This window comes from Rhineura floridana, chromosome 2 (assembly GCF_030035675.1).
Source record: "Rhineura floridana isolate rRhiFlo1 chromosome 2, rRhiFlo1.hap2, whole genome shotgun sequence".
NCBI classification, from domain to species: Eukaryota; Metazoa; Chordata; class Lepidosauria; order Squamata; family Rhineuridae; genus Rhineura; species Rhineura floridana.
Window position 1 is genome coordinate 226,534,857 of NC_084481.1, and position 14,818 is coordinate 226,549,674.

The 14,818-nt window shown below is 44.9% G+C and overlaps 2 protein-coding genes across 2 annotated transcripts in view; one reads left to right on the top strand and one right to left on the bottom strand.

The window, feature by feature from the left end:
• LOC133377764 (endogenous retrovirus group PABLB member 1 Env polyprotein-like) overlaps positions 1-14,818 on the top strand; it is a 48,425-nt gene that overhangs the window by 27,306 nt on the left and 6,301 nt on the right. The gene's annotated exons all lie outside the window — the stretch shown is intronic.
• Positions 5,745-14,818, bottom strand: part of PRKCH (protein kinase C eta) — a 136,063-nt gene continuing 126,989 nt past the window's right edge. The window contains exons 13-14 of the mRNA XM_061612397.1: positions 8,015-8,158; positions 5,745-6,957 (exon numbers count right to left, since the gene is read on the bottom strand). Coding sequence (XP_061468381.1) covers positions 6,811-6,957; positions 8,015-8,158 — 291 coding nt within the window. The 3' untranslated portion in view covers positions 5,745-6,810. The remainder of the gene's footprint in view (positions 6,958-8,014; positions 8,159-14,818) is intronic.

Consider the following 14,818-nt stretch of genomic DNA (forward strand, 5'->3'; position numbering starts at 1 on the left):
TTTTTTGAACTATAACTCCCATCAGCCCAATCCAGTGGCCATGCTGGCTGGGGCTGATGGGAGCTGTAGTTTAAAAAAGTAACTTTTCCAAGCTCTGGCTAAAAGCTGCTATACAGATTGGTTAAAAAACAGATTAAACAGTCGCGGGGGGGCTGACGTTTTGGTGTATATCTCAGGAACCAGACAACCTAGAAACTTAGTTGTTGTTTTTTTAAATTGAAGCGGAGAGTCCGGAGATTAAGGTGGGGTGGCTCTGGGTGTTACCCCCCTCTCAGTGTCACCCAGGTGCGGTCCGCACTCTTCCGCTGTTGGGCTCTAGCCCCCATCAACCCCAGCAATCATGGCCAATGATCGGGGATGATGGGGGCTGTAATCCAGCAAAGCTGGAGGGCTACAGCTTTCCCACTCCTGATACAGGAAGTTGGGCATCCCTGGCCTAGTTCAGAGGTCAGGAACCAAGGTGGGGTTGAGGACAGAAGGCTCAATGGGCTTCTGGTCCAATGTTCTTAAGTGGTTAGATAACCTTCTCATCCCATTAAGTTTTGACTGTTTTGTTGGGATCAGTTGTTAATCTGTAATGACAGTGACGGCAATGCAAGGAACCACAAGGCTTCTCTTCCACTTTCTATACCACCTGCAAGCTGTTAGACTTTGGATATATGCAAAGAAGGCAACTGTGTCATGTCGACATTCTGTGGAACGCCCAACTATATTGCCATAGAGGTACAGGAAAGACTCCACCAGTCCAGGAGCTCACTTTCTCATTGTTATATGCCTTCAAGTCGATTACGACTTATAGCGACCCTATGAATCTTTTTTGAATATAGTCACAGGGTTTTCATGGTAAGAGGTATTTAGAAGTGGTTTACCATTGCCTTCCTCTAAGCCAGTGATTTTCAACCTGTTTCATCTCACGGCACACTGACAAGGCGCTAAAATTGTCAAGGCACATCATCAGTTTTTTAAGATTGTGTTGAAAGTTCAATAACTAAAAATTTAATCGTGTTATTTTTTTAAAAAAATAAATCAGTGGGAAATCTGTGCTTGGTGATTTTTCATGATGTCCCTTGTCCGAGGGCGGATGGTTGACAAGCATACCCTCAAGTCCTCCTCCAGTGTTTGAAGCCGTGACCTGTTCTTGCTCTTCATTGTGTTCATAGCAGAGAAACCAGCCTCACACAGATAAGATGCTGAGAAAGGAAGAAGTGCTTTAATCGCCATCTTTGTGATGACGGGGTATTCCTCTCGGAGAGACAACCAGAATGAGGCCATATCATCTGTTGATGAGTGTTTCAGTTTCAGTCCTCTATTATTTCTGATTTCCGTCAGCTCATCTTCTTCTGCAGCAGTTAATTCTGCTGACTCGCACGCACTTAACACAAATGGATCTCTCACTCAGTCCAAGGAAGATACATCAAGTGACGGGAAATACTTTTCAATGTTGGGTGACAAACTTTGTAGAATTAAATCGACAAGATTTTTGTCCAGTCTGCAACTTTTTGTCAGTTCAAACATTTCAACTTTGTTCTCTTTTTTGATTCTGGCTCCCCACAGTGTTAGTTTTTCCTTAAAGGAGATAACTTTGTCAGTATAAGTAAGAATATTCTCATTCTTTCCCTGCATACTCTTGTTAAGAGTGTTCAAAGCTTGGAAAATGTCCACTAGGAATGCAACTTTATTGCACCAGGTCTCATCACTAAGCAGGTCAGCCAGCTCAGACTCTTCTGATGTAAAAAATATTAGAAGCTGTTCCCTCAGTTCATACGACCTTGAAAGCACCCGCCCTCGAGATAGCCACCTCACTTCCGTGTGCAGTAGAAGTTGTGTGTGAGCAGCTTCCATGGCAGAACACAGTGCTGAAAACAACCTCAATTTTAATGGCCTACTCTTGATGTAGTTAACCATTTTGATCGTCTCAGCCAGTACTTTTTGGAGTTCAGGTAGTACTGATTTTGAAATGAGGGCCTCTCTGTGCAGGAAACAGTGTGTAAAAACAATGCCAGGGTTCTTTTGTTTGGCCAGTGCGACGAATCCTCTTAGGCTCCCCGACACAGAGGGAGCACCGTCTGTGCAGATACTGATGCGTGATTTCCATGACAAATCGTGAGAATTGAAGTAGATGTTGACAACATAAAAAATGTCTTGGCCTCTTGTTTCTGGAAGTGATTTGCAAAATAACAATTGTTCAATGATGTCTCCATTAAAAACAAACCTGCCGAATGCTAGGAGTTGAGCTTTTCCAGTGATGTCAGTTGACTCGTCCAACCGGATAGCGAAGAAATTGGCTTCTTTAATGTTAGCTGTCACTTGTGACTCAATGTCTTGAGACATGTCCTGTATACGCCGACTAACAGTGTTAACTGACACAGGGATTTTCAAGATCTCTTTTTCACGTTTCGCCAAACAATATTTACAATTTTACAGCATGCTGGTAAAATTACTGACTCAGCAATTGTATGAGATTTCATCTTTTTTGCCACGATTTCAGCAGTGGCATAGCTTGCTTCTTGAGCTTTGTCAGAAATAGTTGTGATTTTGGTAAATTATTTAGCCTGACGTGTTTGATCAGCTATAACCCTTTTAAAATAATCAATTGGTTTCTCACATAAATGTGAGTGCTTTGAGTGAAGGTGTCTTTTCAGCTTACTTGGAACCATAGCTTGGTCTGCCAGTTTCTCACCGCAAACAACACACTGAGGACGTGGCACTTCTTCTCCCGAAGAAATGAATCCGAAGGACAAATAGTCTTCATTATACTGGCGCACGACGGTTTTAGAACTGGCAGTACTATGGGTGTTACTACCTGAACTAGTGCCAGCCACATCTGATTCATTGTCATTGTCCAACTTACGTTTTTTAATTAAAAATCTATCCATGTCTAATAAGTCCTGAAAAATAATAATTAAGAACTAAATTCAGAAATAACAAAATAACAAAAACAAAATTGAAATAACAAACTATTTATCTTCACATTTTTGACAGTCTGGTAGTTTGAGACTTTTCTCATGCAGCAACACCCCAAGGAATTTATTATTATTTATTTATTTATTTATTAAATTTATATACCGCCCGACTAGTAATAGCTCTCTGGGCGGTGAACATAGAAATACAAAGCATAAAAAATACAATAAATAACACAATATGATACAAAATAACACAATCTAAATCAATGCAGTAACATTTTAAATTTAAATCAATTTAGATTAAAATGCTTCGGAGAATAAAAAGGTTTTAACCTGGCGCCGAAAGGAAAGCAGCATCGGCACCAGGCGCACTTCCTCAGGGAGACCGTTCCACAGGTCGGGGGCCACCACCGACAAGGCCCTAGATCTTGTCATCACCTTCCGGGCATCCCTATGGGTTGGAACCCGGAGGAGGGCCTTCGTAGCTGAACACAGTGTATGGGCGGGTTCATATCGGAAGAGGCGTTCCGCAAGGTAACGTGGTCCCGCACCGTATAAGGCTTTATAGGTTAATACCAACACTTTGAATCTAGCCCGGAAACATATTGGCAGCTAGTGCAGGCGGGCCAGGACAGGTGTTATATGCTCAGACCGCTTTGTTCTTGTTAGCAGTCTGGCTGCCGCGTTTTGCTGAGCTTTTGTGCAAAAAAGACTGACAAACGTATAAGCCAGGCCAAGACCACCTACTAAATTGTTATTTATTTTAACTGGTTTTAATACTGTGTTTTTATACTGTTGTAACAATATATTATTGTAACCCTGGATATGAAATCTCTCGCCTGAATCCCCTGCTCTTCGGCTGCGTGCCTGAGTGGCTTCCTTGTGCTGCCGCCCGCTTATCAGCTGTGCGCAATCTAATTTTAGGCGGGAGGTTTGAATCCCCTGCTCTTTGGGGATTCAAACCTCCCTCCTAAAATTAGATCGCACACAGCTGATAGGCGGACAGCAGCACAAGGAAGCCACTCAGGCACGCAGCTGAAGAGTCTCTTCCCCCATCCCCACGAACAACTGACTGACTGACCGGCCGACCAAGTTCTCGAGGATGGAGCTCTTGCCTGCGCTCTGACTGCCCACCACGTTCTCGCGTGATCAAACTCCCGTGGCACACCTGTGGACCATTCGCGGCACACCAATGTGCTGTGGCACAGCGGCTGAAAATCGCTGCTGTAAGCCTATGGCACCCGGAACCTGAGCATGAAAGCTGCAAGGATCAACTGATCATTGGAATTTCCAAACAGTGCTATGCAACACCCAATGCTCAGCTGATCATCGGGGCTTCTATGTGAGGCCATTTTGGCCAGGCCACACTCACTTAGATGTCTTATATGATGTCAGATGTAGGGCAGGCGTATTTGGCTTAGCCAAAATGACCTTGTGGCCCAAAAGGGGAGGCCTGGCAGGCCTAATTAGGCCAGAGGTCTGGCGATTCCTCTCATACATACAGCAGCTGAGGTGGTAAAACTGGTCTGGGACAGTACCTGGATCAGTCTGCAAATGGAGGGAGGGCAAATCATATGATGGAACACTTCCTGCCCTTAAAAATCTAGATGAAGAAGAAATCCAGCTTAGTCTTCACTTGGATATGTTGGTTTGGGACATGCAATTTTTTTTTTTTTGTCTATTGGGAAGAATTCAATCTCTCACAACCCTCCTACAGTCTGAAGTGGTCGTGTGCCCAAGAAATAGTCTTACTGTCTCACCTGGAGACCATGTCCCACAAGGAAAGGTTGAATCAGCTGCGTATATTTAGCCTGGGGAAGCGATGATTAAAAGGCACTATAACAGCCATCTTCAAATATTTGAAGGGCTGTCACGTTTGGAAATGATGGAGAACGTTTGTATTCTTTTGCTCCAGAGGGTAAGGCCCAAACCAAATGGATTCAGCCTTCAAGAAAGGCGATTTCGACTAAACATTGCAAAGAAATCCTGATGATATAAGCTGTTTGACAGCAGAGTGGACTATCTTGGAAGGTGGCAGGCTCTTGTTTTGTCAAAGGCTTCCAAGCAGAGGATGATTGTGCTCCTATCAGGGGTGCTGTAGAAGTGGATTTCCTGCATCGGCAGGAGGTTGGACTTCATGACCTTTGTAACTTTATGATTCTATTTATCTCCCTGTTGTTCCTGTTAGGAATGCAGGAAGCTGCCTTATACTAAGTCAGATCATTGGCCGATCTAGCTCATTATGTCTTACACTGACTGGCAGCTGCTCTGCAGGGTTTCAGGCAGGATTATCTCCCAGCCCTACCTGGAGATGCTGGGAGTTGGACCTTCTGCATGCAAAGCAGGTGCTCTACGGCCCTTCCTATATTTATATTGTTAATTTATATTGCCATTATCCTCTGCTGGTTTAATTCTGTTTTAGATTTGTTTTGTTTTGTTCTACTTTATAGTTTTAACCTATATTATGAATCACCCAGAGAAGGTCAGTAAAGAAGTAGTAAATAAGACAACACAGGCCAGCCAAGTGGTGAAGAGAATTTCTTTTTCACACATCTGTATTCGGGTCACATCCACATCATACAATTTAAAGCATTCTTACGCCAGTTTAACAGTCCTGGCTTCCCCCAGGGAATCCTGGGAACTGTAGTTTGATAAGGGTGCTGAGAGACACCCTTCCTAGAGCTACAATTCTCTGCTCCCTTCACAAAGCTGGGTGCATGGGGAAGAGGTCCTGGGAGCAATTTGCCATGTGACAAATGCTGTACGCGTTCACTCAACTCGGTTTGGTTGGCTTTACCGTTCACTCCTAATGTCAACAGTGGTGAAATAATTTGAGTACTACCATTTTGACTCTTTTTATTTTAATGAACCCAAAATAAAACATCCATTTTTAAAGGGAATCAAAGTAAAAATGGCCTTTGAGGTAAAAGGCAGAGAGTGCTTTACACGGTCTGTTTTAAACAGGAAAGGTACACTGAGGATAGGGGGGAAACACATAGTGAGCCCCAGATCATCTCAGTATTTGACAAACACAGGAAATAAATTTCCCCTCATCTTATGAATAACAACACACAGAGGTAGCAGGTGGTCTCACTCTGTTAAAAACATCCACATACATTTTTACTCCCCGTTTTAGCAAGGAAGATTCACACACACACAGACACACACACACAAAAATATGAAAGCACATTGTGAGGCTTCTCTTTCCTCATTTTACTTGATTGGATGCATCTGACGGAAATAAGGATAGTACAATCCCATCTGGGGCCAGCACTTGCATACAACAAATCATGACTGAGGTTGGATTGGGGCCTCTGCATGGAAGGGTTTCTTGCCTTGCAGGCTTTTTTTTTTAATTGCTTCTGGCAATGAAATATCTCTTTAAATGGAAGCCCAAAACATTTCAGAGGCCCATTTTTGCCCAGATGGAGGAAGAACTGTATACTATATGTTTTTCAAGTAAGGTAGAGCCATATGCGATGCTTTCCCTAGATACAGTTCAACCCTCTTTTTGCCACCCTGTCTCCAGAAGGTGCTTTCAAGAGAAGCTTTGCAGGAAGTCAGCACTGTATAAATATCATTTGGGCTCAGGGCTGATTGCATCTTTCCAGCACTTCCAGACAGCTGTCCTGAGCCAATGAGCTCAACTAAATTCCTCTTTCCACATCATCCATTCACTGAAGTAGATTTGTCGGCCGTGCTATAAATATTTGTTCTGGTTGCTTCAAAAATTCCAAGACAGTCCCTCTGCTCCAACATTAAATGAACTGTGTTCCTCTTGTACGTGAGGCATGAACACAAGGCTGTCTGTGTTGGATATTCTAGCTGAACAAATTTTCAGGCAATCCTAAATTGCACCTCTTCCTCTGCATCAGGTGAAGAGGCCGGTCAGCACCTGCAGACGTGGCTAAGGCTCTAATTCTGGGTCCGTATAAGAAAAGTTTTTAAATTCCTCTTGATTGATCATGGAAAGAATTCCTTCTTCAATGGGGGTTAAGATAGGCTCTTCTTTTAAAAATTCAGGATCAAAGTTGCTCACATCTTCTTTTGATTTCTGTCATATGCAAATATAACATAAATATTAGATGTCTGTTTCCCCATCACCCACCAAACTATGGTTGCTTACACATCATATATTTAAAGCCCTTTCGCCCCCAATCCTGGGAACTGCACTTCGTTAAGGGTGCTGGGTATCGTAGCTCTGTGAGGGGTAAATTACAGTTCCCAGGACTTTTTGGGGTGTGTGTGCTTTAAATATATGGTATATACACATAAATTCACATTGGTTAGTGTTAACTGAAAAGCATTTTCAAGGATTGATTTGGCAATCTTCCAGATATTGGGTTACATCCAAATTAAGTTAGTTGCAGTTATGTCACACTGGAACCAGTATGAAAAGTTAGTCATGGCTAACTTAAGCCCTACTGATTTCTAGCTCAAGTCTGGATCCAAGCAATTATATATTATAAATTAGTTGCACCCAACTTTTCTGTTAAAAATACCCTGATGTGCACATAACAATAAGCCATGGTTTATTTAACAAGCCACAAGTTAACCACAAGTTGTCCCACAGACTATCAAACAAACCATGGCTTGTTTCTTCAACATTTGGCTTGTTTTCCAGCTGCTCTTGCCTTGTGCTTGGTAGGCATTTGTGGTGGGATGACCAAACAAACCATGTTTAAGTTGCTGGATTCACACATAATGCCAAGCATAGATAAAACAAACCAAAGTGCTTAAAGCAACTGCCAGCTATGGTTTCAGATGGTGGTTTGTTGGCAGTAAACAAATCAAATTAAGCTGCTGGGCAGGATTCACACATAATACTAAACCATGGTTTACTCAACCACAGTTCAGTAAACTGTGGTTTGGCATTACGTGTGAACTAGGTCACTGGTGTGAATGCAGCTATGCTTTGCATGCAGAATGTTATCAGGTTCAGTCCCCAGCTACTAATGGCACTCCATGGTTTCACGCAGGCATTTCCCCCAGTCCTACTGGGAGATCCCAGGAACTGAACCTGGGGACCTTTTTGAGTGCAAAGCGTGGCACCTACTTCTGAGCTCTCACATGCATATATACACACACTTGATAAAATTCTAAACACTTACAATTCGAGGGCGGAAAGGTGGTTCTATTTGGCGCTGGTTCAGCAGGTCCCAATCCAGTTCCTTAAAATATGGGTGCAAGAGGATCGCTGTCTCTCCACCCAATGCACTATTACCAAGGCGCATTTTGGGGTTCTTGGTCATGAACTGCAAAAAAAAAAGGGGGGGTTAGCAATGAAGAAAGTGATGCTCTTAACCATCCACTGTCAGTTCCTATCAGCATTCACCCAGTGACTTAAGCATGGAGACATCTTGGCTACCGTTAAACCTGCTGTTAACTCTGAAGTGTTATTACTTCCACCCAGGAAGTAGGATCATACGAAGCAGCCTTGCAGTGTGTCAGACCATTGGTCCATCTAGCTCAGTATTGTCTACTCTGACTGGCAGCAGCTCTCCAGGATTTCACACAGGGAGTCTTTTCCAGTTCTGCTTGGAGAGACTGGGGATCGAACCTGGAAACTTTGCTCTACCATTGAACTATGCTTTCCCCTGCCATTCCCAGGGATTTTGCAGGGAAGCGCATGGCACTAAAACTGCTTTCAGGTTAAAAGGTTTGATCCAGAGTTTCCTCTTGCCATCGATAGCATCCCTTTAGCAGAGTTCTGCACAGGATGCTGCCACCTACAGATGGGGGGGGTCACCAATTTCCTCCTGCCATCGATAACACCCAGCACCAGTTCCCATGCTGTTCTGGAGGGTCCTCCAACTCTCCAGAGCAGATTTTTGGAGAGCACAGAGGGGAAGGTAGGAATCTGCAAATATCTCCTCCTCTCCTGTTCCACCAGAAAGATGTTTCTGCTGGGTTAGAAGTCTTCTTGGACAGAAGGTATCCTTCAGTTTGCAGGAGTCAAAGTCTGGATCTAAACCATAGTGTAGGCATATTAAACCATGAATATATGCATGGTCCAAAGCTCATCCTGTCAATGCTGGGGCTTGTGTTTATTTCATGCCCCAAAACTTTGGACTATTGACTTACTGCAGGCATTGATGCTCAGAGGGTCCCATCTAGCCTAGCATTTTGTTTCCAATGGTGGGCAGCCAAATGACTTTGCAAGCTCCCAAACAGGGCCTGATCCTTTGTTTGCTCCAGCTTCTGGTGCTCACAGGTATACTGCCTCTGAACATGCAGGTTCCATTCAGCTGCTGTGGCTAAACACATTCGTCTAAGCCTTTGTAAAGACATTGCCTCTTGCATTAGGGAATTCCATGGTTTGCTCCAAGGGGTGCCCACTTAGCCCCCACCTTAAATCCCCACGTAAGAGATGCCCCATTCACTTCAACAGAGAGGATAGCTCTGAGCAGTCGTCCTTCTGGGCACATAGAACCGTCCTCTTCATAGGAATGAATAGGGCAGCCTGCACATGTGTAGGAATGCTGTGTGCAATTAGTTGCTCCAGTGCAAACATATTCTGTACTGGAAGGGCTGTAGCTCAGGGGAAGAACTGTGGCTCAGTAGCAGAGAGCCTCTGCTTTGCATGCAGAAGGTCCCAGGTTCAATTCCTGGAATCTCCAGGTAGGGCTGGGAGAGACCTCAGTCTGAAACTGTGCAAGGTGCCCCCAACCAGTGTAGGCAATACTGAGTTAGATGGACCAATGGTCCGTCTCACTATAAGTCAGCTTCCTACATTCCTATCCTTGGGTTCTGTGAAGCCCCCCACCCCACCCTGCACATAGCTGCACCCAGGCCTACGAACAGAGTTTGCAGAATAAAGCTTCTTTGATCAATGTTTCGGCCAGCTGGTTGGGATTCAGCTGTTGCAACTTGCCATTTTCCTGACCCGCAGCTGAAAGCGCCAGGAATTCACACTGTGCTTTTCGCATCAGAAGATGTCCTAGAGCAGCCATTTCCAGCATGCTGCCTTACAGATGTTTTGGACTGCAGCTCTCGTCATCCCTTCCCAATGGCCATGCAGGCTGGGGTTGATGGGAGCAGTAGTCCGCCCTGGGCTCCTACTGGGAGGAAGGGCAGGATATAACAACAACCATCTGGAGGCCATCAAGTTGGGGGAGGCTGAACTAGAAAATTAAGAGAACGGGAAAGTAGAGTGGGTTTCTAAAGGCAGCCTGGTGCCCTGCAGCCAGTGTGGCCAACAGTCAGAGACAATGGAAACTGGGGATAGTGTTTGCCCTCAACTTGGCTGACGGATTAAACAAATCTATGGAGGAGAAGGCTATCAGTGACTACTAGCCACAATGGCTATGTTCTACCTCCACTGTCGGAGGCAGGATGCCTCTCAATACCAGTTGCTGGGGATCGCAGGTGGGGAGAGGGCTGTGGCTCTCGGGTCCCCGGCTTGCGAGCTTCCCCATGGCATCTGGTTGATAACAGGATGCTGAACTAGATGGGCCTTTGGCCTGATCCAGCAGGGCCCTTTTGATGCTCTTATGAGTCCCAACAGCATCTGGAGGGCACCACATTGGCTATCCTTTTAGTCATAATGATATTAAGTGGGCTTTTGCTTCTTCGGGCTCTCAGCTTAGTGGACGGTCAAGTGTGGGTAAGTTGCCATTTAGACACACCCATCAATGATTTCAGAATTCCAAGGAGAAAAGGAAGTGAGAGTGTCTTAATTTGAGTACTTGGACGACAACAAAGGCTTCTTTCTTTCTTTCTTTCTTTCTTTCTTTCTTTCTTTCTTTCTTTCTTTCTTTCTTTCTTTCTTTGTAGCTCCTTGTAGCTTTGGGCATTTTGCTAAGGGACTTGAATCACTATAAATACCATTGTGGAACCTTCAGTGACCATTCCCATTGCCTCTGTTCACTGGAGTCTCTTTCCCTAAAGGCCACTAGCTTCATCTCCAGCTGGATTGGAAGAAGGAAATCCCCCACTTGCCTAGTCCAGAAAGTAAACTGGACTATAGCAACAATGGTGGATGGAGGACCAATAATGCACTTCCAGCAGTGAGCGTCTATTCCCAGGTGACACAAAAAGCGCATCAAGTTTGTACAGCCAGCGTCAAAGGTTGGCAAGGTTGGGCATCTGCTGAGAGTCCACACTCTAGCAAGGGGCCCAATAAGAAGAGCACCCTGGGCCTGCTGCAGTGAGGAGGTATGCTCACTGACAGAGGGGGGCCATGGAGGGGGTCTTGCCCGCGGGGCCCTCTAAAAGCTGAAACCAGCACTAGAAACTGGAAATAAAAAATTGAAGGTAATTCCACTTCCCCCCTCATTTATATATTGAGGGAAGGAGTCAGATGGGAAAATGGGTGGGGCCATTAATGTTAATTTTACCTTTGTAGAATAGGCTAGTTCAGGGGTTCCCAGAATGTGGTCCACTGTGGTTCATTCAGGTGGTCCATAGTGATTTTTAATTTATATTTTTATTGCTTCTTTTATTTTTTTTTATATTGCATTTTATTGTATTCCAGATTGAATTCTGTGGAATGCAAATTCTAATACAAGAAAATACAACATAAAAAAATACAAGAAGCAATAAAAATCCTACTAAAAATCCTACTGCATTTAGCACAGTGCATTACGATTGTTACAGCCGTCAGAAAAATGATTAAGTTAGTGGTCCACCAAGACCATCAGCAACTGGTGAAAAGTTGCTCGGTGCCTTGTAATGATTTCACAAAGTGTGTGCGCGCGTGTGAGTGAAACTAGGTTTCCTTTCTCCCCTTCGCAAACACAGCAAATGCCCCATAACAAAAGCAGCCATGTAAGAAGGAGAGGAGCCAGAATCTACCATCTAATTGCTGTTGTATATAAAGAACAGGAGACATCCAGAAGAGATGCTCATTAAATGAAGTGGGGGAGGTGAATGGTGGGGGGGAGAGAGGGAGAAAAGGAAGGTTGTCTCGTCCATTTGCTCTTAAACAAAGAGGGAATAGTTATTTACACTGAGCAATTACTCTCATTAAGACTTCCTTACATGCTGGCCCCGGACTAGAGGCTGAATGTTCTGCAAGCAATTTGGTCTGATGGTTATGCAAGAAAAGTATCATGGCTGCTGGTGGTGGTGGTCTGCTCTTCCTTATATACTTGTTTGTGGTTGGAAAACAAGACTGAAAAACTGGAGCAGGTAGAAAGTTAGACCTGGGTCCAGATATCTCCTCAACCCTGCAACGCACCGGGTGGTTTAAGAAAAGTTGCTACCTCTCACCCTAACCTACCTCACAAGAATGTAGTGAGGATTAAAAAAAAAAAGAAAAAAGGACTGCCTCCTCCCCACGTGCGTTTCCTGGAGCGCCTTGGGATATAAATGTGATAAATAAACCAGAAGCACCTAATATTCAAAGCTAGATTCTCCCTTTTGCTGTTTTTGGCCCTGATTGTACGAATAATTTATGTACGAAGGCACTTTATAACTGTTAGGGATAAATTGAAACCCCCCAGTGCTTGCAAAACTATAATTCACTTGTCCTACCTAAACCAGCTTGGGCTTCACGGGAAATAGAACCAAAGTGGCCTTTATTTGACTTTTGATATAAAATGTCGGTTCATTTCCTGGTGACCTGACCCTTACCTACATTCCAGTGGCTCGCATAATAAAAGCCGGTTTAAGCTGGAAACTTCCCTACTATGCATTTCTGTATCACATTTATGCTTATGGCCTTGCTTTTAATGTGCCTTGCATAGGAATGTCAAACGCTATTCCAATGCCCCTCATATCCTTGACTTGTAATACTCCTTTGATATGTAAGCAAAGTAATATCATGTCTGTCTCCAGTTTAGGGGGCGCCCGGTTGCAGCTGGGCCTCCCCTCAATAGTTGCCTTTGTCTGTTCCTGCATAGTGCTTATCTCAAGGACATGCGAAATATGCAGACATAGAGTCTAAGAGATAATCTTGATGTTTCCACTTTGTCCTTCCCCCTGTACCCCTTTACCTCCTTACATATGTCCCAAAGCTATGACAGTTGGCAATTGCTTCTTTTGTATCTTATGACGTGAACCCGATATTGTAAACTTCGGGGTAAGCCTATATAAACTCTTGAACACCAATAAACGAGGTTCCCATGCTGGCCTGCTTCGGCTTGTAAGTATTGGGTCCCCTTTGCAAAGGTTTTTGTCTCGTGTTACTTGATCTCTGATAGTGGGTTCATTTGCACTCAACTCTGCACTCTTCCCAGGTGTAATAAGCGAGTTGGGGTTGACAGGGCGACTTGCGTGTTGGGTTTGGACCTAACAATTGGGGGCTCGTCCGGGATCCCTTGTGCGGACCCCCTTTTTTCCATTGCACCCCTTAATTTGATAACAGGCGCCACGAGAGAATTTTCTCGGTTATCAATAAAAGCGGGCAGCTTTGACACTTTGGGGATAAAGCACAGTTGAGGAAAAACCCGTTATCAGACGTCATGGGAAATAAAGGGAGTGTGCCGGTAAAGGACAGCCCTTTGGGAATCATGTGTATGCTGTGGCAAGAGGAGGAATTGCCTGTGCGAAGGAGAGGCCTGAAAAAGAAAAAGATGATAGAGCTCTGTGAGGAGGAGTGGCCGCGGATGACTGCAGTGTCGGTGCCGGGTGAACGGTGGCCGAGGGGTGGGTCCTTTGAAACCGCTCCGCTACTGGGAGTGCGGAGACGGATTGGGGATACCCACCCGGATCAATTGGAATTTTGGCTCCTATGGAAAATAGGGTCGCAAAAATGGGATAGTCTTACTTTGATGGCAGTGAGAACTTTGTCCATTGAGGAACCCCTCCTCATTATTTTAATGACGACACGTCAAGTAAAAGAACGGTCTTGAATTGTTCTATAATACCCTCTGCTCCGGATCCGCTACCAGCTCCCGGGGGCGGGGATCCCAATCCGGAGGAAGGGGCCTTTTCATTTGTACCAGATGATGAGACAGACGAAAAGGGGAAAGAGAAGGGAGCCTCAGGGGGCATGGACATGCGCAAGCGAAAAAAGGAAAAGAAAAGAGAAGAGGCAGAAGCGTTGGAGATGCCTTTGCTTGTACATGATCAGCCGTACGTGGATGGCCATGGGGATATCCAGTGTACTGAGGTGGTTGAATTAAAGAGTTGGTTGGAATGGGACTTAAAAGAATGGAGTAGAATGGCTGGAACTTTCGGGGAACAGCCAAGGAGAATCAGAGAACTGTTAGGCAGGTTGTTTGAAAGCCACAATCCGACGTACTCGGATGTGGAGCATTTGTTGAGAAGGGTACTGACAGGTGAAGAACGTAGCAGGTTGTGGACAATGGAGACTGCTTGGGCTGCGGAAGCGGCAACAAATAGAGCTTGGTCGGACCGAGCACAAACGGCTGCAGCTTGGGCAGCGGGAGACTGGACGCAGCCTCGCCGCGCTCAGCTGCAGACCGATAGGGATAGGATTTTGACACACTTGGAGCGAATGTCACAGAAACCCCCCAACCAAGCTAAATTTATGGCGATCAAACAAGAAGCCAGCGAACCTCCCAGAAAATTCTGGTCGCGCTTGTTAGAGGGAGCACGTAGTTATACTAATTTGAACCCAGAAAACGTGCTGGACCATCCGACCCTCATTGCCAATTTTGTTCACCAAGCGCAGCCAGCGGTGAGGGATTACTTTCTGAATTTCAGATCCGGATGGGGGGGGGAGGCTGTGACTGTGATTTTAGAAGTGGCAGATTTTGTGTGGGACAAAGATACGGAGAAAAGTAGAAAGAAGGAGAAGAAGGAGGATTTTGAAATGCTGGCTCTTGCAATAAGAGGCCAGCCACCAAATAGAGGATTTCGAGGCAGGGGAAGAGGTTTTCCGAGAGGGCTGAGAGCCGGAAACCAGAGAGGAAGGGGACAGATGAGGCATTCATGGCAGGGAGATAGGGCTTGTTTCCAATGTGGAGAGTACACTCATTTCAAGAAAGACTGTCCGTGGAGGACAG